Genomic DNA, 19993 nt, shown 5'->3' with positions numbered 1-19993 from the left:
ATTGTTACACAGCACAGGATGGAGCTAGTTAATTATCTTTCTTAGAAAGCTGGCAAGATGTAGCTAGACGCCTTTCCAGGAGACACAATGTTTTTACAATTCTGGCAGTTTTGTTTTAATCCCTTTCTTAGTAATCTCTAGCATGGAATTGTGGTTCTCGCAGCTGCAGCACATTGCATTGCCATCTTCCTTGACTACTCATCACAACCCCAAGATCTGTTTTCTAGTCAGACCCCATCAATGTATGTGAAGCTGGATTCTTTGCCCAGTGTGCATCACTGTATGCTTATTTCTGTTGAACCGCGTTTTCCATTTTGTTGCTCATTCACCCAGTATGTAGAGATTCTTGTGGAACTTTTCACAGTCCACTTGGGTTTTTACCATCATGAATAATTTAGTATCATCTGCAAAATTGGCCAGCTCATTGCTCATCCCTAAAGTTAAAAAGCAACAGTACCAATACAGATACTTGAGGAACCCACTTCTTTCTTCCTTTTGTTGTAAGAACTGTCCACACATTCCTGTTTCTGCTTCCTGTTGTTTTTAACCAGTTACCAATCAGTAAGACAACTCCTTCTCTTATACCATGATTGCTAAATTTACTCGGGAGCCTTACATAATGGATTTTTTCAAAAAAATTGAAAGTCCAAGCATACAATGTTGGTCACCCTTGTCCATATACTTGTTGACACTCTTAAAGAACTCCTAAAAGGTTAGTGAGGCAAGACTTCTATTTGCCAAAGCAATTCTTCTTTGTTGTCAGCAAGTCTTGTTCTTCTATACAATTGATAATTTTATTTTTAATAATACTTTCCATCAATTTACAGATGTTAAGCTAACTGGCCTACAATTTTCTCAAAACTTTTTTTGAAATTGTTACATTGGCTACTTTCCAGTCCACTGGTATAGAGGCCAGTTTTGGTACAAGTTACCTATTTTTGTTAAATCTGCAGTTCTCTGCTGCTGGATAAGGACATCTCACGTGGGTTATCCTTCCCACATGCTCCAGAGGGCAGGACAAAACAATTAAGGAAAGCCTTTAAGAGGCCAGGAAGGATAGCCCCTCCCAGTTCAGCTTGTTCTGCACCAGCTCCTGAGAAGGTCTCCCTTGCCTCTAGCTAAGTTTTCCCTTGGTTGGTTTGTTAGTTTTTCCCCCTTACCAACTAGCCTGTCCGTGCTTATTCCTTCCTGTAACCCACTCTTCCTCTTCATTCTGCCCTTATTCATTCATGCTGCCCTTTTAAAAAAAATAAAAATAAAAAGCTTTATTTCTCCTTCTCCCTACCTTCGATGGAGCGATTGGGGAGCAACGTGCAACACATCTTTATGCTGAAGGGGAAGAAGACCTCCAGCTTTCAGCCTGCCATTTGGCCCCAGCACACCACCACCACAAGCACTAAGCAGCAGGCATGAAACAAGGAGCCTCCAGTGGGCCCTCCTCATGGCGGGCCAAGCAATCCTAGAATGGGCAGGGAAGGCCCTGCGAATGTGAGCGATCCTCCCCTTCAGCTCCCAGCCACTTCAACTTCACTGGCGCTTCCTTTCTCCTCGGAGCCACCAAGAGGCCAGCAGCCCAATGACAATACTGGGGATCCGCCAGCACTTGTATAGCTGCCGCAGCTAGCAACCCCTACACCAATCAGGGATGGAGGAACTCCTGACCCAGCTGCACCTAAACCAGTTAGACCGGGGCCTGATGGTCTCGCTTCCCCTACCCACCCCCAAGGGACTCAAAACCCAGCGTTGCTAAATTTTCTGGGGGAGGTACCTGTGGCCTGGCAATCTTGATTTAAGGGGAGGATTAACCAATTATTCCAACAGCATGCCAAGAATAAATCATCTAAAAAATGCTCCAAAGCCCGGGAGGTTTTATCCTGCTCCTCTTCTAAGTCATCTTCCTCATCTGATTCTGATAATGCCCCTAAAAACACAAGGAAGACTTAGAAGCATAAGAAAGCACAGAAAGAAATCTAAAACATCAGATTTTTTAAAAACAGGCTAAGTGCAAAAATAAACAGGCTTCTTCATCTCTCTCATAAGCTGTTTCTGATCATGACTCCCTAACCCACACCCTGCAAGGCCCGCTGACCCACTATTGCCCTCAGGGCCTGAAGTCCCTATTGATACTCCTGTGGACATTCCAGATAATCCTGATCTGGGAGCAGATTCAAGAGAAGAAGGGGGATGGTTGGATGACCAAACAGCAGAACCTTCCTCACAGTCACGCGAACTATTCCTATCTGATGACTTCTCCCATCTATTTCATAAGGCCATACATACACTGGACCTACAGCAAGCGAAATCACAAGAGCAATCATTCCCCTCAAGGGAGGCCTTGGTGTTTCCTACTAGTGCAGCACATGAATTGTTTCCCTTCCTTCTAAGACAGTGAAACATGAATGGCAGTCCCCATCTGCTCTTTAAAAAGACTGCTCCACTGGTGAATAAATTTTACAGCTTTATACCCACAGCCTCAGACATGTTCCAGATTCCACTGGTCGACATTCCCGTGGCGGCTTTGACATCAGGCACCATTTTACTTTGTGATGGGGACTCTAGACTGAAGGACCCCACAGAGGAAAAAACTCAAACCCCAACTGTAAAATGGCACGAGTCTGCTTCCAGCTCCATCCATGCCTCCACAGCAGCATCCATTATTGCACATGCATCTCTTCTCTGGACAGATGAGCTTCTGCAAACATCACCAACAGAAGTGCTTCACAAGAGGCAAACCCTGCTTAAGCCTTCATAGCATATGCCACACTGGACACAGTAAGATTTGCTTCACAATCCACAGCATCCATTATAGTAGCCAGGTGTGCATTATGGCTGAAGCATTGGCAAGTTGACATGGCATCCCAAAAAACCTTTGCTACAGTCCCATATACATCCTCCAAGCTCTTTAAGGATGAGGCCCTACAAGAAATCCTGGTAGAAACTAAGGACAAGAAAAAGGCGCTCTCATCAGCTCTGTTCAGGGAAGACAGGCTCCCACAATGGAAATTTTATCAACTCTTTCGTTCCATTTTTCAACCCAGAGATAGAGACATAAGACATCAACACCCTAACTGGAACAGACAACAAACCTTTACCAGAACCACAATCAGCCTAGACAGCAATTTGGTCACCAACCAAAACCCCGACAAGCCTCCTGACCTGTCACATCAGGGCATGGGAGACTGACTTTCCGACTTCTTCCACACCTGGAATGTCTCCATCTCAGACAACATGGTTCTGGTCACCATTCTCCAGGATGCAAAATAGTTGACTGCCCGCCCCAATGACCACTTCCTCCCCACTCTTCAGTCCCGCTCCCACAAGAAACATAATGATCTTCTCCTTGCCATACAACACCTACTAGACATCTCAGCAATAGAGCCAGAACTGGTTCCCCAACAGGGCAAGCATATTTACACATACCTATCCACATGACCAGCTGGCACCTGCTGCGATTCAAATACGCCGGAAGATACTACCAACATAGAGCCCTCATTCAGGCTATCCTCGGCCTCGAGGATAAGAACATAAGAACACATAAGAGCAGATGGGTTGGCAGGGAAGAATGCTGCCGCCCCGTAGGACATTAAAAATACCAACCGCCGTTGGGGGGGGGAGTGGATGGAGGGGTAAGTGCACCCTCCCCTGCCCTTAAAGTGAGACACACACACCTGCCTTTGAACCCCCCAATGTTCAAACCTGTTCAGAGGCCCATAAAAGAGCTTCCGAACAGGTTCGTGCACATCCCTACCGTTTCAGGACTCCAACCACTTCTCCTATGCCACCACGTGCTGATCAGGACTGACAACATCACAGCCAAAGCATCTGTAAACTGCTGGGGCAGTACACATTCAAAATCACTCCATGAGGAGGCAACTCTACTGCTTCAAAGGGCAGAAATTCATCTCTCATCCCTCATAGCACACCATGTCAGCAAGTCTCTGAACAGCCTGGCAGACTAGCTCAGCAGACAGGACATCCACGCAGTGGAATGGAGCCTGAAACAGCACACATTAAAGCTTCTCACCAGGGAACTAGGTCCCCCCAGCTGGATCTGTTTGCGTTCCTGGCCAACAAGAAACTGCCATGATTTTTCTCCCATTTTCCTTGCACAAGAGCCAAGGCAGTAGATGCTTTGTCAATCCCATGGCCCAACATACTCCTGTACACTTTCCCACCAGTTCTAGTATTTGGCTGCCTCCTCCACTGGATACACCTATTTAAAATGCAGGTGATCTTAGTGGCTCCCTACTGGCACCTCAGGCCATGGTTTCCAGAGATCTTACACCTCGCTGCCAGTCCCTGGTTTCTCCCAGTGTCTTGGGATCTCCTCAGCCAGGGCCCAGTACTACATCACGACCCAGAATGATTCAGGCTTGCTGCCTGGAGACTAAACGCAACATCTTGAAACTCCACGGCTACACTTCCAGGAGAGCCTCTACCAACATAATTTACCAAAGCACGTGAGGGTATTTCTGCGTTGGTGCTGCCAATGTGGCATTGTAGTTGTCCAATGTGGGATCTCTGAACTCCTACTGTTCCTCAGGACTGCCAGGACAAGGACCTCAAGGCAAATACCATCAAACACACATGGCTGCACTGGCCAACCTGATCTCTCCATCTAAAATTTGAGGCTTGTATTCACATCCCCACCTCAAACGGTTCTTACGGAATGTAACTCTGTCTTCACCTCCCACCGTACACAGATTTCCCCTCCTGGGATCTCCATAAAGTTTTCAGAGTGCTTCACGCCCCACCCTTCAAACCTCTTTGCTCCATGCCACTCCAGATCCTGTCTTTCAAATTAGCGTTCCTCATAGCAATCGTATTGGGTAGGAAGGTGTCCAAACTGCGGGCCCTCTCTGCCAATCCCAACTTCTGCATTTTCTTCTCTGATGCGATTAGACTAATTCCAGACGCAATATTCCTCTCTAAGGTTACCTCCATATTCCATCGCTCTCAAGATGTAGTGTTTCTGTCCTTCTGTCCCAATCAGACTCTCACTAAAGAAAAGGAATGGCACAAGTTGGATGTCCACCTTTGCCTTAAGGCTTACTTGTCTAGGACTGCCTTGTTCTGAGCTGCAGAAGCTCTCTTCATCTCTTTTCTGCCATCCTCATGGGCCAGTGAATATCCTCTCCTACCATTGCACAGTGGATAAAAGCCGGCATCACCTTGGGATACAAAATCCAGCACATCCCTACTCCTTTCAGGTTGACTGATCAGTCCACCAGGACAGCTGCTACTTCTGCCGCATTCTCTACATAGGAACATAGGAAGCTGCCATATACTGAGTCAGACCATAGGTCCATCTTGCTCAGTATTGTCTACACAGACTGGCAGCAGCTTCTCCAAGGTTGCAGGCAGGAATCTCTCTCAGCCCTATCTTGGAGATGCCAGGGAAGGAACTTGGAACCTAGATGCTCTTCCCAGAGCGGCTCCATCCCCTAAGGGGAATATCTTACAGCACTCACACTTCTAGTCTCCCTTTCGTATGCAACCAGGGCAGATCCTTCTTAGGTTAAGGGGACAAGTCATGCTTGCTACCACAAGACCAGCTCTCTTCCACACAAACACACCTTTGGAAGAAATCTGCAGAGCAACCACATGGTCATCTCCATCCACATCTACCAGGCACTATAAATTGAATGTTCATAGGTCCTCACAGGGCTCCTTTGGCAGACATGTCAACATGTCTGAAAGCCAGTGTGGTGTAGTGGTTAGAGTGCTGGACTAGGACCGGGGAGACCCGAGTTCAAATCCCCATTCAGCCATGATACTAGCTGGGTGACTCTGGGCCAGTCACTTCTCTCTCAGCCTAACCTACTTCACAGGGTTGTTGTGAAAGAGAAACTTAAGTATGTAGTACACCGCTCTGGGCTCCTTGGAGGAAGAGCGGGATATAAAATGTAAAAACAAACAAACAAACAAACAAACATGTCCTTCTGCCCCAGTAGCCAGTGACACCCCCATTTTCAGCTGTGGCATATCCCACTTGAGATGTCCTCATCCAGCAGCAGAGAAAGATCACTTACTATGAAGGCTTCTTCTTGCTGCTGAATTTGAGGATATCACCCTCAAATTCAGGCATACACGGCTACTGGTGTACTGTACTATTATTCTGTCCTTCAGTCTGTCAGTGTACTAAGTTCTTTTCTGAACCTAGACTTGGCTAAACCAAACAGTGAGGGGCTATTCTTCCCAGTCTCTTAAAGGCTTTCCTTAATTGATTTCTCCTGCCCTCTGGAGCATGTGGGAAGGATAACCCACATAAGATGTCAAATTCAGCAGCAAGAAGAAGCCTTCACGGTAAGTGATCAATGCTCCTTTTACACTTGAGCAAGAACTCTCAAGTAATTTTGTTCATTTTTAATTTGTTGATAAGCCCTAGAATTTTATCTCTTGTCACCTCCATTTGACTTAAGTCTTCAGATTATCTCCATAAAGAATATCTAGTCCTACTGAAATCTGGCATTTGTGACAGTTTGCAGTTTTTAGTATTGATTGGTAAATTTATGTGTGGTGTTCATAGCATTGTGTAAGTCTGTAGGAGGTTGAGTGACAGCAGCTGCAGAAGTGAACTTCCTGCAGGAGGGACAAGGAAACTCTGCTTGGAATGCAGGAAAAATGGCCATTAGAGAGAGGTGATAGAGAAATCAGCTGGTTAGATGGTGAAGAGCCAGAGGCATGGGGGGAGAGAAGAGTCCTGAATAGGGGAGATTTCCCTGGTGAAGAGAGAAGTAGGGCTTAGGTGGAGGCAGGAGTGAATCTGTTCTCCATGTGTGAATCAAGAGTCCTTGGGAGGGAGGCTGAGCAGAAACGCTGTAACCAAGGAGTGGAGAAAGACCGTTAACCTGGCTTTTAATGATATCTGGTTTTAATTTTAATCTGGTTTAAATGCTTTCTGGTTTTTGTTTTGTTACATGTGTCTGATTTTAATGTAAACAGCCCTGAGCCACTTTAGGAAGGGTGGTATATAAATTGAATGCATGCATACATGAATAAAAATAAACTTCTCTGTAAGCTATGACAACACTTTGAAATAATTATGCTTATGCACCTTTAGAACTCGTAACCACCACACTTAAATAACTTTTGTTAAATAATAAAATCCTGTTACTTTGTTTTAACAAGTATGTTTTATTTCATCCATCACATCAGCTGAAGAGAGGCCTCCCCGCTCCCATGCTACTTCACAAACAGGGCGCTGGGGCGGGGAGTGAAAGTTGGTCTCAGATCCTGCCTGATCAGATCTGAGTGGTGGCAACAAATGTAGGCTAAAGTAGGGTGAGCCCTCACATGGTTTTCTACTGCTAGACTTAAAACGTGCTTTTTACACCACAGGTCTATTTGCCATGCATTCTACAAACCAAGAAGAGATATGTTGGTTACATGTATGAGACACTGGACCAGAAGGACCCAATATTTGATGCAAAGGGTATAGAGACTGTCAGAAGAGATTCTTGCCCTGCGGTTTCCAAGGTAAAGTTATAATATTAGTAAGATATTGTGTTAAAACATTCAACATTCTTGGTTGCATGAAGTACCAGTTCTATACATGGAAAACAACTCCAAAGGCTGAAAAAACATAGATGTTGGGAGGGGCAGAGAAGAGAGAACACAGGTAAGAGTAAAAATGTCTTCAGTGTTTCAGAATAACTTCAACTCTTTTGGATCGATTTTAGCAGCAAGTGATTCTTGAACACTTGTTTTGTTTTTCAGATACTTGAGCGGTCTATCAAGCTGCTGTTTGAAACACGTGATATCAGTCAGATCAAGCAGTATGTGCAAAACCAATGCATGAAGTTATTAGAAGGGAAGGCTAGCATGCAGGACTTCATCTTTGCAAAAGAGTATAGAGGAATTTCTGCGTATAGACCTGGATCCTGTGTACCTGCTCTAGAAATCACAAGGTAATAAAGCACATAGTGGCAATGTAAGATTGAATCAGCCTCATTGTGGGTTCAATAAACATTTTACAAATTGGTTCCTTTCAATAGTGTAAAAAGGTTTTATTGTGTTAAAATTATAAAAAGTAGATCATTCGTTACTATCAACCAGTCCATGAGAATATCTGAAGTTCCTTCTGCTCCTTCCCTTTGGAGTCTCAAACCTGGACTACACCTAGGACCAAAAAACTGCAGATCAACAGAGAAGTTGCTTCTGTGTGTTGACCCCTTTACCATCAGCCAGTCACTGGATCTGTCTCTGTGCACTCCCTTTTGAGGGAAGAACCTAAACTGTATAAATCAACTGCCAACTTCCTAAACTGTATAAATCAACTGTGGGGGCCAGAAGAAATGGCACTCCACATGCACACCAATCTATACCTAATTGTACCTTGTTGTGTGAATAACTATAAGCTGCTTTGGAGTCAATCTTGAGTGAAAACCAAGGTATAAATGTAAAATTTCTGCTAAAATATTGCCCTTGTGAAGTCAATGAGATTTCTTCCTGGAAGCAGCATCAGAAAAGACTGAAATTGAATGCCGTAATACATTGTTCCTGAATCTCACAGCTAAACAATCTCTGTAGAGGGCCAGTCATAATATTGTGAAGTTCATGGTTGAATTAGGATAGAAATACATGTTTGTCTGGTCTAATTATAGCACACTCCATCGCTACACCTCACCAGATATCTGAGTACAAAAACAAAGTATCTGCGATCTATTACTACACGTGTGTGTCACTTGCTGAGACACATGTACAGTACCTACATTCAGATCTGTGCTTTGATTAGAGTTGGGGAAATTGGCTCTAAAAAGCAATCTTGCACATGTACACAAGAAGGGGTTGCAATCTGGACAAAGTCAAATGTCAACATGAAGGTATCCCAGAAGAGCAACAGAGTGCTTTTTAGCAAAGAAATAGTTGTTTATATCACCGAAGCACAGTGCAAATGAAAGTAGTTGACAACCTTGATAGTACAAAGAACATAAGCAGTTTCCTGAGGTTACACACACAGGGAGGGGGAGCGGGGAGATATGATGCCTATGCAGGTAAAGGGAGAGAAATAGCTATGTGAGCCAAATTGGGGGCAGAAAGCAAGAGTGCTCACAGATTGGGAGAAAAGAGAAATTGGGGTTCCTCTTGAGGTTCCACTAGTGGAAGGCAAGGATAGGCGATGGGGTGCTGCTGGCACAGCACCCAAGGCTGTGCTTTGTGCAAGCCCACAGCAAGCAAGGGGAGCACTGAGGTTCCCAGCCAGTCAACCACAGTGAGTTAGCCCATGGCAGGGCTAACTTTGGAAAATACTTATTCTTAAATAAAGAGTTTATTTAAGAGGCTACTGTGGTCTCCCATGCTCTCCAACACATTAACATTTCTTTTGTCTGCCCCCTCTTTTCAGGTTGTTTCTCCACTTGTCTAGCTCAGCACAACAAGGGAGTGCACAGCACAACAGCACAACACTTCGAGATTGAATTTTCCTTAGTGACATAAAATAGCTGCTTATGCTAGGGTGCTCCCAATGGTGCTCCCTCTACCCCTTGCCGCCCCCCCCCCCCGACAATAAAGAAAGAGCTGTCTAATTCAGGGAATAAAGAGTTTCAGAACGTTTTTTTTGCTGGGAGTTTTCAGACCTATTATCCCATCAGAAATAGAAGTGGGAAGTAGCCATTGTCTGAAGATAAGGGACTTCACATTCTTTTCTCTAAACCAGGAGTTCCAGAGATTTTTCAGAAGAATGCTTCCATCTGTATTTTGTCTGGGTCCGCAAGATGTGGTTTTTTTCTCTCCTTTGTGTTTGATATAGTTGTGCTAATTGGAAGAACTGAAGGGAAAGATTGTAGCAATATGTGGCATTATTAATGGAAAATGAAATGTTTCATATAATAAAGAAAGTGTATAGATGTGGTTGCATTTGTTGACTGCAGTTCATATGTTTTAGTTAACTCTCTTTAATAATTAAAAAAAAATTGAGTTTAAGATAGATTTTGTTTCTCCAAACAGGAGGATGCTTGCACATGACCGGCGGTCTGAGCCTCGAGTTGGAGAAAGGGTACCCTATGTCATTGTGTATGGCATGCCAGGATTGCCTCTCATACAGTTGGTTAGGCGGCCCATTGAGGTTCTACAGGACCCTAGCCTAAGGCTGAATGCTGCTTACTACATCACCAAGCAAATTCTTCCTCCTCTAGCTAGGATCTTATCACTTATTGGAATAGATGTTTTTAGCTGGTATCGTGAATTACCAAGGGTAAGTATGTGAAATAGAGTATATCCAATACATGGCTGCAGCTATGAAAGGATAGGAATTTGTACTTTTTGTCAAGTTATTGTAATACAAATCAAAAGATGAATACAGATGATGAGCAGCGAGATATATGCCTTTCCTGGAGTTGGGCAGCCTTGCAGATATCTGTGGAATGGGTGACTACCAACTTGTCTGCCTCCACTCTTACCTCTTTTTGCTCTACATCTGCTTACTCCCTCTCCCAACCACCAGCAAAGCATGATGTGGCTCTTTAAAGTTGAAAAGAGCAGCTAATTAGCCAAGACAGCATTGCAAGCACAGTGTTTTCCCTGGCCTAGATGCTGCTGTACTATGTGTGTGTGTGTATACATGCACACACACTTTGTTTGTTTGTTTGTTTGTTTTGCCCCCAGTTGGAAATAGTATTCTGTTGCTATCTAGGGTTTATCTCCTGGTATAAAGAGTTGACCTAATGGCGCAGCGGGGAAGTGACTTGAATAGCAAGCTAGAGGTTACTGGTTCAAATCCCCGCTGGTATGTTTCCCAGACTATGGGAAACACCTATATCAGGCAGCAGCGATATAGAAAGATGCTGAACGGCATCATCTCAGGAGATGACAATGGTAAACCTCTCCTGTATTCTACCAAAGAAAACCACTGGGTTCTGTGGTTACCAGGAGTTGACATCGACTTGACAGCACACTTTACCTTTATAAAGAGTTGAAACACACATTGCTGGTATATCCTGTGCTGCCATGAGCAGTGTTGTCTTTTTCTATTCAGATATATACAACTTTGTGTGTGGGCAGGATTGTTAGTATATGTAAAGTTGTTGTGCCGTAAAGTTGGTGTTGATTCCTTGCGACCACAGAGCCTTGTAGTTTTCTTTGACAGAATACAGGAGGGGTTTACTATTGCCATCTCCCTCGCAGTAAGAGATGATGCCTTTCATCCTCCTCTTATATTGCTGCTGCCTGATATAGGTGTTTCCCATAGTCTGGGAAACATACCAGTGAGGATTTGAAGAAAACCCCTCTAGGTTAGAAAATATTGATTGAGCTTCATTTGCAGTTCTTAATGTTTTGAAGGACACATGATGCCAAGGCTCAGCAAATATTGATTTGGGAAAGCATAAAATTGATAGCTTTATTTTTGTCCAGGTAATGTTATTTATATGCACAGTTTTTTGTGTGTGTGATTTGCCCTATAGATTCAAAAAGCTGCCACCACTTCCCACAATGATCAGGAAAGCCGAAAAGGAACAATTTCCCAGTATTTCACCACTCTACATTGTCCTGTGTGTAATGAACTGACTCAGCATGGAATCTGCAGTAAATGTCGGAGCCAACCACAGCATGTAGTTGTGATTCTTAATCAAGGCATTCGAGAGCTGGAGCGGAAACATGAACACCTGGTCAAGGTAGGGAGAAAACCAGCAGGACACATCAACTTAAATTTTATCTTAGTAAACTGAACAGAATTCAAAAACAATCAGTACCGAAGGTAACTGAGCTCGTCTTAGGTTAATTTTTAAGAAATGTGTGATCATTTTTCTAAAATTACATAACACAAATTCACATAAAAATAACTTGAGTGTTTATAAGAGGAATTACACAGCTATGAGAAGATGCCATTAGACATGCTGCGGTACATACTAATTGTCATCAGAATATGTTGATCTGGGTCGTGATCCATTGATACCATTAGAGTGGGTTCTGCGCCTGCGCAGAAGCCTCTCGGTATCGAGTTCTACAGCTCCTCTACGGCAGCTGAACCCCGCCCCACATGACCACGTGGCTATTTAAGGCGGGAGAAAATGCAGGCACCTCAGTTCCTTTTCGACCGCCGTAGGGATCACTCATGATTTCTGCGGCTCCTTTGTTTTGGTTCCTTGCAAATTCATGTTTTTTTAAAAAAGTTCTACGACCGTTTTGACCCGGACTGTTCGTTGACTATTCTTTGGATCTGTGATTTGGACTGCTCAGATATTGGCTTGACCTCGGACTGTTTTCTGGACCTCCCGTTGCGCGCCGTTTTCAACCGCTGAAAGATCGGACTGATTCTGGCTATTTGACCTCAGCTTGTCTCGTGTGAGTACAATGGACACCCCTAAGGGAAAAAAGAAGGTAGAGCCAAGTTGCCCTCTCAGGACGGCCACAGTTTGTGCCTGTTATGTTTGAGGGAGGCCCATTTAACTTCGACTTGCAAAGTCTGCCAGTCTTTTTCCAAGCAGACAAGGAGGAATAGGGAGCTTCGTCTACATGCAGCTCTATATGATGATGCATTAACTGCACCCTCCACTTCGGCAAAGTCTCCTCAAGGCGTGAGGGCCCTGGGTTCGGCCCAGTCTAAACCTCCATGCGCGCCAAAAAGATGCCTAAGCCCTTGAAAAGGCTGGGTGATAAAATGGCGTCCGCCGAAAAACCCGATGCCCGCAATTCTATCAGCCCGGGATCTGGGGCCCGCAATGACTCCAATTAGATCCCCTCGACGTCGAGAGATGGAGAACAATTGTCAACATTGAACATGCCTGCTAACCTCACCACTGAAATTCCTCGGTTCCGTGCTCCATTGACATTGTCTTTAGAAGAGGGAGATATCTCGAATGCGGAGCCCACTTCTTTGGACCCTCTCCTGAAGATGCTGAATTCGACTGCTACAATCCCTTCAACTTTTCAGGGTCTTCCACACTCTGATGATAGTAGGGCACCTGTTTCAACCCCGACTACTGGGCTATTGACTTCTACGCAGCTCGCCACGCCTACTCCATGGCACACTTGCGGGTTTAGCCATGCCGTATCACCATCGAACGAAACAGCCCTTCCAGGTGCCTCTTCGCTGGGGGTGTCATATGACTTCCAGGAGGACCGTTGTTGGAGGCCTGTGAACTCTGCGGTTCTGCATCGAGAAGAATCAGTTCTTCGACAGCTGGATTTGAGTGCTACACCACTCCATGTCCGTCCGTTATCAGCAGGAGATGCGCCGGCTGTGCCTGTTAGGGTGCTAAAAGCAGCTTCCACTCAGACCCCTTGACCTATTATTTCCAACAGGGGTTCCCACACGACAGTTCACACGTTTACCACCTTGGCAGTACAAACTGAACCCTTGCCAACTCTACCTCCTCCACCCCCTGCTTCTCCAGGGACACCATCTTCGTGTCAAACCCATTCTGAAGATGGCTCGGAAGATAGTCACCATGGCTCTTCCGATTTTGAGTCTGATACGGAAACTGTAGAGGCGGATCCTTCTCCAGATGTGACGACTTCAGCCCATGTTTCGCCGACGGAAGAGCTAAAAGCCTACCACTCGCATGTTAAGCAGATGGCTTCTGCTCTGGGTCTGGATCTGTCTTCTCAACTAAAAACCATAGACGATCCAGTCTACAATTTCATGCAGCGATCTCAGTCTGCCCGGCCCGTCCCTTTACCACTGCTACCCATAATATCTAACGCAGCACAATGTGCTTGGCAAGTACCACACACTTCTACTCCCACATCTTAGCGCCTAGAGGGCCTCTATCGGGTGCAGGAGCAAGATAACTTGCATTTGTTTAAACATCCAGTTCCAAACTCCTTAGTCATAGATTGTGCAACCACTTCGAAATCAGGGAGGAGACACACCACCCCAGCAGATAAAGAAGGGAGGAAATTTGATGTTATGGGGAGAAAGCTTTATTCTACATCCTGCCTTTCTGTGAAAGTGGCAAATTACTTGGCCTGCATGGCGAAATATAGTTATTGCATTTGGGAAGATCTGGAGAAGGATTTGGATGCACTATCTCCAGAAGAGTTCAAACATAGATTCCGCAAGACTTTGCAGAAGGCAGCTGACCTCACCTGCCAGCAACTGAGTATGGCCAAACATCTGGCAGAATCGGAATCCAGATCCATCACTTACTTGGCTTCGATCTGCCTCCCTCCAGCAAGATATGAAAGACAAAATAGAGGGATTGCCTTTTGATGGAAAAGGCCTTTTCTCTGAAGAGACTGATACTACCATGGAGAAAATGAAAAAATCCAAATTTACAGCCAAGACATTTACAACCTCTGCATCCACCTCAACATCATATGGGGGAAGACAGAGGTCATTCTATCGTCCGCGTCCTTCGTATAGACAACAGGACCGCTGGAATTACCGCAAGTCATACCAGCCTTACAACAAGTGTAATAACCAACAAAAGGGCAAGTTTCGATCTAGTCAACAAAAAACGTCGGAAGAAAACAGCGACTTTGAAAATCAGGACAGCCCATCGCATTACATTGTACCGCAGCTTTGCTCACCTCCCCAGAACATTGGGGGAAATGGGACCGGCATACAACACCCAGCCGTTCCCAATAGCCACCAACACCATCAGGTTGGCAAGTCATGCGCAAGCATGGCGCCACATAACATCAGATCGCTGGGTGCTAAAAATCATCAAGCATGGTTACGATGGAGTTGAAAATTCACCCACATTTTCGGGGCATTCACTTCACAAAGGAGACACCGGCCTTATTCCAAGAGGTGCAGGAACTCTTGCGCAAGAAAGCTGTTGTGTCAGTGTGATGGGCACGAAGACGGGAAGGGTTCTACTCCCGTTATTTTCAAATTCCGAAGAAGGATGGAGGGATACGGCCAATTATGGACCTGAGACATCTAAACAAGTACGTCCGAGTAAAGAAATACTGTGTGACAACGTAACAGGATATCCTGCCGCTTCTACACCAGGAGCGTTGGCTGGTGACGTTAGACTTAAAGGATGCTTACTTTCATATAGGGATCCATCCGTCCTTCCGGAAATATCTTTGATTAACTGTAGGAAATGCGGTTTACCAGTACCAAGTACTACCATTCGGACTTTGCACTGCCCCACTTGTCTTTACAAAGTGCGTGGCAGTGGTGGTGGCCCACCTGAGAATGAAAGGGCTAAAAGTGTATCCATATTTCGATGACTGGCTCCTGTCGTCTTGGGACAAAAGCGAGTTCCTTTCACAGATACAATATTTGTTGAGCCTTCTCCAGGACCTCGGGATACAGGTCAACTGGAAGAAGTCCAACCTCACACCAGTGCCCATCACGACGTACATTGGGGCTGTGCTGGATGCCACCCCGGGGGTGGGAGCTTTCTTCCAGAGGATCATTACCAAACCATAGCGTGTCTAGTGCACCAATTTCAAAACGACTCCTCACAACCAGCTCGTCGAGTACAGCGCCTGTTGGGCCTAATGGCCTCTTGCAAGCCTAGAGTACAGTACACCCGTCTGAAGATGAGGAAGTTGCAGATATGGTTCCTCTCTTCCTTCAACCTGCTGAGGGACAGCCCAGAAAAGCGCCTACTGGTTCCCATACCAGTCTTACACACATTGTCCTGGTGGACCCAGAGGGCCAACCTACTCAGGGGAGTACCCTTTCAGACACAGTCTCCGTCAGTTTGGGTCACGACAGATGCTTCCTTACTAGGGAGGGCTGGTCATTGGAATGCCACCACGTCTCAAGGACTCTGGACGCGCGCACAGAGCCAGCTACATATAAACTTTCTAGAGCTACTAGCAGTCTTCCTATCAATGAAGGCCTTCCTTCCAATGCTACGGGGCCGGGTTGTACAGTTACAGCTGGACAACACGACGGCTATAGCCTACCTGAACAGACAAGGAGGGACAGTCTCAAGATCTCTCTGCGCCCTCAGCTTGCAAATTTGGCATTGGTGCATCAGGAACAGTATTACGCCACTGGCCATCCACATCAAGGGCACAGACAACATAATAATAGATGGCCTAAGTCACTCATTCTCGACGGGAACCCAACATGAATGGGAGCTGAACGACACCTGCCTGCGAGAGATATTCCGACTTTGGGGTCATCCGGAGATCGACTTATTTGCTACGTGGCAGAACACAAAGTGCAAGCTATTCTGCTCGAGAGCGGTTCATGACCCTCAGTCCTTGGGAGACGCCTTCCAACTGGACTGGTCGGAAAGTTGGAGTTATATATTCCCCCCTCTACCACTAGTAGGCAGAGTTGTAGCACGGCTACTGACAGGCCATGTAAAGTGCATCCTGATCATACCATGGTGGCCCCACCAAGCATGGTTTCCGCATTTACTCAGACTGATTTCGAACAACTTTCGGAGACTTCCCAGCCAACCAGACCTCCTGATTCAGGAAAACGGGTGCCTGCTACATCCCGGAGTTCTAACCCTGCAACTGACAGCATGGAGGTTCGATTCCTGAGACGGATCATGCTGAATCAACGCAAACCATCTACGAGATGGAATTATGCTAGCAAGTGGAAGAGGTTTGCTGTCTACGCTTCTCGTCATGCTTTTCGCCCTAAGGAAGCCACTGTCCATGAGCTTCTACTTTATATGATCTCTCTTAAAAAGGCAAAACTCTCAAATGTATCTATTAGAGTACAGCTAGCAGCTTTATCGTCTAGACATCCAGGGTGGGATGGCAGGACGGTGTTCTCCCATCCCTCCTGCAGAAGTTTCTTGAAAGGCCTTGCTAACCTGTACCCTCCTGTCCGCAAACCGCTTGAACAGTGGAGTATTTCACTGGTCCTCTCCGCTCTCACTGAGCCCCCATTTGAACCCATGCAATCGACCTCACTGAAGCTAACGTCCTTAAAGACTGCCTTCCTGGTAGCAATCACCACTGCGCGCAGGGTGAGTGAGCTTATGTAGTACACCGCTCTGGGCTCCTTGGAGGAAGAGCGGGATATAAATGTAGTAAATAATAATAATAAAATAAATAAATATGTCCCCTACGCACGTTTCTACCCAAGGTTCTCCTTCATCCTGATAACTCCTTCTTACCTAAAATTGTGTCGGACTTCCACATCAACCAGGATGTGATATTGCCCACTTTCTTTAGATCGCCAACCACACCGCTGGAAAAGGCTCTGCATTCTTTGGATGTTCGCAGGGCTCTTCTTTACTACTTTTCTAAGACTAAACCTTTCCAGTTATCTAAGAGATTGTTCATCTCTTATAAAGGGAAGAACAAAGGACAGACATTATCAAGACAGAGACTGTCACACTGGCTGGGGGAGACCATCCATCTGGCATACTCCCTACAAAAGATAGAGCCCCCAAAGACCATCAAGGCACATTCCACGAGGGCATATGGCGCTTCAGCCGCTCACCTGGCTGGCAAATCCTTTCAGGATATTTGCAAGGCTGCTACTTGGTCATCTGAGCAGCCATTTGTAAAACACTACGCCATAGACTTGTGGTCTGCTGCGGAGGCGAATTTTGGGAGAGCTGTCCTAAAAAGGGTGTTGCAATGATTCTACTGCTCCTGCCTCCTTACGGAGCTAACTAGTCACCCAGTCTAATGGTATCAACAGATCACGACCCAGATAAGCAGGTTGCTCACCTGTAACTGATGATCTGGTAGTGATCCGTTGATACCCATTAGGCCCTCCCGGACCTCCCCTCCGCAGTAGTACTTACCTCACTATAGTAGAACTTACCTACTTATTCGACTGCTTCGTCGGTCTACAAGGAACTGAGGTGCCTGCACTTCCTCCTGCCTTAAATAGCCATGTGGTCACATGGGGCGGGGTGCAGGCGCCGTGGAATTGCTGTAGAACTCAATACCGAGAGGCTTCCGCACAGGCGCAGAACCCACTCTAATGGATATCAACGGATTACTACCAGATCATCAGTTACAGGTGAGCAACCTGTTTTTACCCAAGATCTTACACAAGAACCTTGTTACCTATAAGCATCCTTTATTATTTATTTATTTATTATTTACTTATTTATTTATTATCTCTCTGTATAAACCTCCCTGAGCCATTTTTGGAAGGGCAGTATAGAAATCAATTTTTTTTTATTAATTATTATTATTATTATTGATTCTGGCTAATCTATACATCTGCTAATTCTATTAATTTGGCCTCATATACTACTGAAGTCCCCTTTTTATCAAAGGAACTTTATCCAATTTTCAGTAAGAATTGGCTAAAATTCTGCCATTTAAACCTATAATCACCACCAACTGTTAATTTGATACTTCAGCCTTCAGTATTACCAAAAAGTACAACTTGATAAACTCAGGTGTGGCACCCAGATTGTGGTAGTTCCTATGTGAAAAGGCCCAGTTGACCCCTTCTTTAAAGGGGAATTGTACCAAAAAATTGACTGTTATGAAGTAGTTTGGGTACTTCTTTGGTTGACTAAGAAAATTAAAATATGATTGCAGTCCTTTGTGTGTTACTTGGAAGGATTTTCACTGTGTTCAGTAGGGCTTACTCCCAAGTAAGTATGCATAATGTTACAACTTTAGTCACAACTGCCTTGTATCTGGTTATAATTTTCCCAGTAAAAATGTATTTTACATGAATCTGTTCTTTGTACCTCTAGATATGCAAGAACTGTACAGGCTGCTTGGATCGACAGATACCTTGTGTTTCATTGAACTGTCCAGTACTTTTCAAAGTCTCTAGAGTGAGCAGAGAATTATCCAAGGCACCATATCTTCGCCAGTTACTTGACCAGTTTTAAATTACTTATGTCACAGGATTTCAGGTGCTATTTTTTTTCATGTTTACTACTCTAAAACAATCATGCATGGTCCTTCAATTCCATCTTGTCCAGGATTTCATTAACTGTTGGCATATTCTGAAAATGATGAATGTTTGTCCTAAGTAAATTTAAAAATACACTTGTTAATCTAATACACTTTTTAAGATTTACAATCTTCATTATTCTGCCTTTTTAACATACTGTTTTATAATGCGGATGTTGAAATAGCTGTGTGTTAACAACTTGTAAATCCATTTCAAAATAGAAGTTTACTTCCCAGTCAGCTTCTGAAGTACTGAAAACCTCTTGGGGGAAATATCATTGTGTGTTGTTGAACTGTCAATATCAGGATGTGTTACTTATAGATATATCACTCACTTTATAATTTTGACTGCAGAATATTTTGTAAATACACTTTTTTACTTTTCAAACAACTGAGTAAAATAATGTGCAATGGATTTTATACAGACAATTTTAAAGTTGGTTGGGGTATTAAGTTTTGCTTGATTCCAAGTAGATTTGTTGTTTTGACCAGACTGTGCAAACAGTAGTATGTGTAGCATTTTTGAAACATTTTCTATTAAAAAGAAAAATCACTTGTCTTGCTTTAGCTATTAATGGGGCATTGTGAGGAACTGTGCAAAGACATTTTTGTTACAAACCTGTGGGACTGTTGCAATACTTTAAATAAGAAATTTTATTCCATTTTTGCTTTTGTATAAACATTTCTATTGCTTCTAAATATGCTTACTATTTCAGTATGTAATGTACAGTTAAATCTTATTTGCCATCATCTTGAGAAAGTGTATTTAGAATATTTGTATAACTGTATAAAATTTAAAAGAAATTATGTGGTCAGTGTATTGTTTTTTAAATTGGAAATCATTTTGTTTTAAAAGTTCATGGAAACCATAGTAAAATTGAATAAAATAAATGTATGTGCATTTTTAAACTTAACTGTAATCTAATATACTTTTTTTTAACAAATGCCTTATATAGACATTTGAACCAAATCAGTTGTTATGGTATTTTCTGAAATATCCAGGAATGATTCATGGGAATGATACACAGAACAGAGTTAATACACCTCGAAGCTATTCACACGTCCGTGCAAAACTGGGCGAAGGAAGCCCAGCCTGTTTTTGCACGTGTGTGTGAACTGCCAGGATAGGGCCGATCTCGGATACACCATAGTAGCAAACCCACCTAAACAGCCACCCTTTAAAACGTGGTTGCGGAAGTGCTCACTCCCTTAAAAACCTCATTTTTTTAATCATCTGGCAGCCATGGCT

General features: G+C 44.3%; 1 protein-coding gene across 2 annotated transcripts in view; it reads left to right on the top strand.

Annotated features, from left to right (window-relative positions):
• REV3L (REV3 like, DNA directed polymerase zeta catalytic subunit) overlaps nt 1–19658 on the top strand; it is a 188642-nt gene extending 168984 nt beyond the window's left edge. For both annotated transcript variants that reach the window (XM_053305716.1, XM_053305629.1), the window contains exons 28-32: nt 7342–7479; nt 7720–7910; nt 9949–10195; nt 11403–11612; nt 18540–19658. In XM_053305716.1, the coding sequence (XP_053161691.1) occupies nt 7342–7479; nt 7720–7910; nt 9949–10195; nt 11403–11612; nt 18540–18680 (927 nt within the window). In that variant the 3' untranslated portion in view covers nt 18681–19658. The remainder of the gene's footprint in view (nt 1–7341; nt 7480–7719; nt 7911–9948; nt 10196–11402; nt 11613–18539) is intronic.
• Nucleotides 19659–19993: the final 335 nt, after the last annotated feature.

The sequence above is a fragment of the Hemicordylus capensis genome, chromosome 1, assembly GCF_027244095.1.
Source record: "Hemicordylus capensis ecotype Gifberg chromosome 1, rHemCap1.1.pri, whole genome shotgun sequence".
Lineage (NCBI taxonomy): Eukaryota > Metazoa > Chordata > Lepidosauria > Squamata > Cordylidae > Hemicordylus > Hemicordylus capensis.
This window is presented reverse-complemented; position numbering and strand designations above follow the sequence as displayed.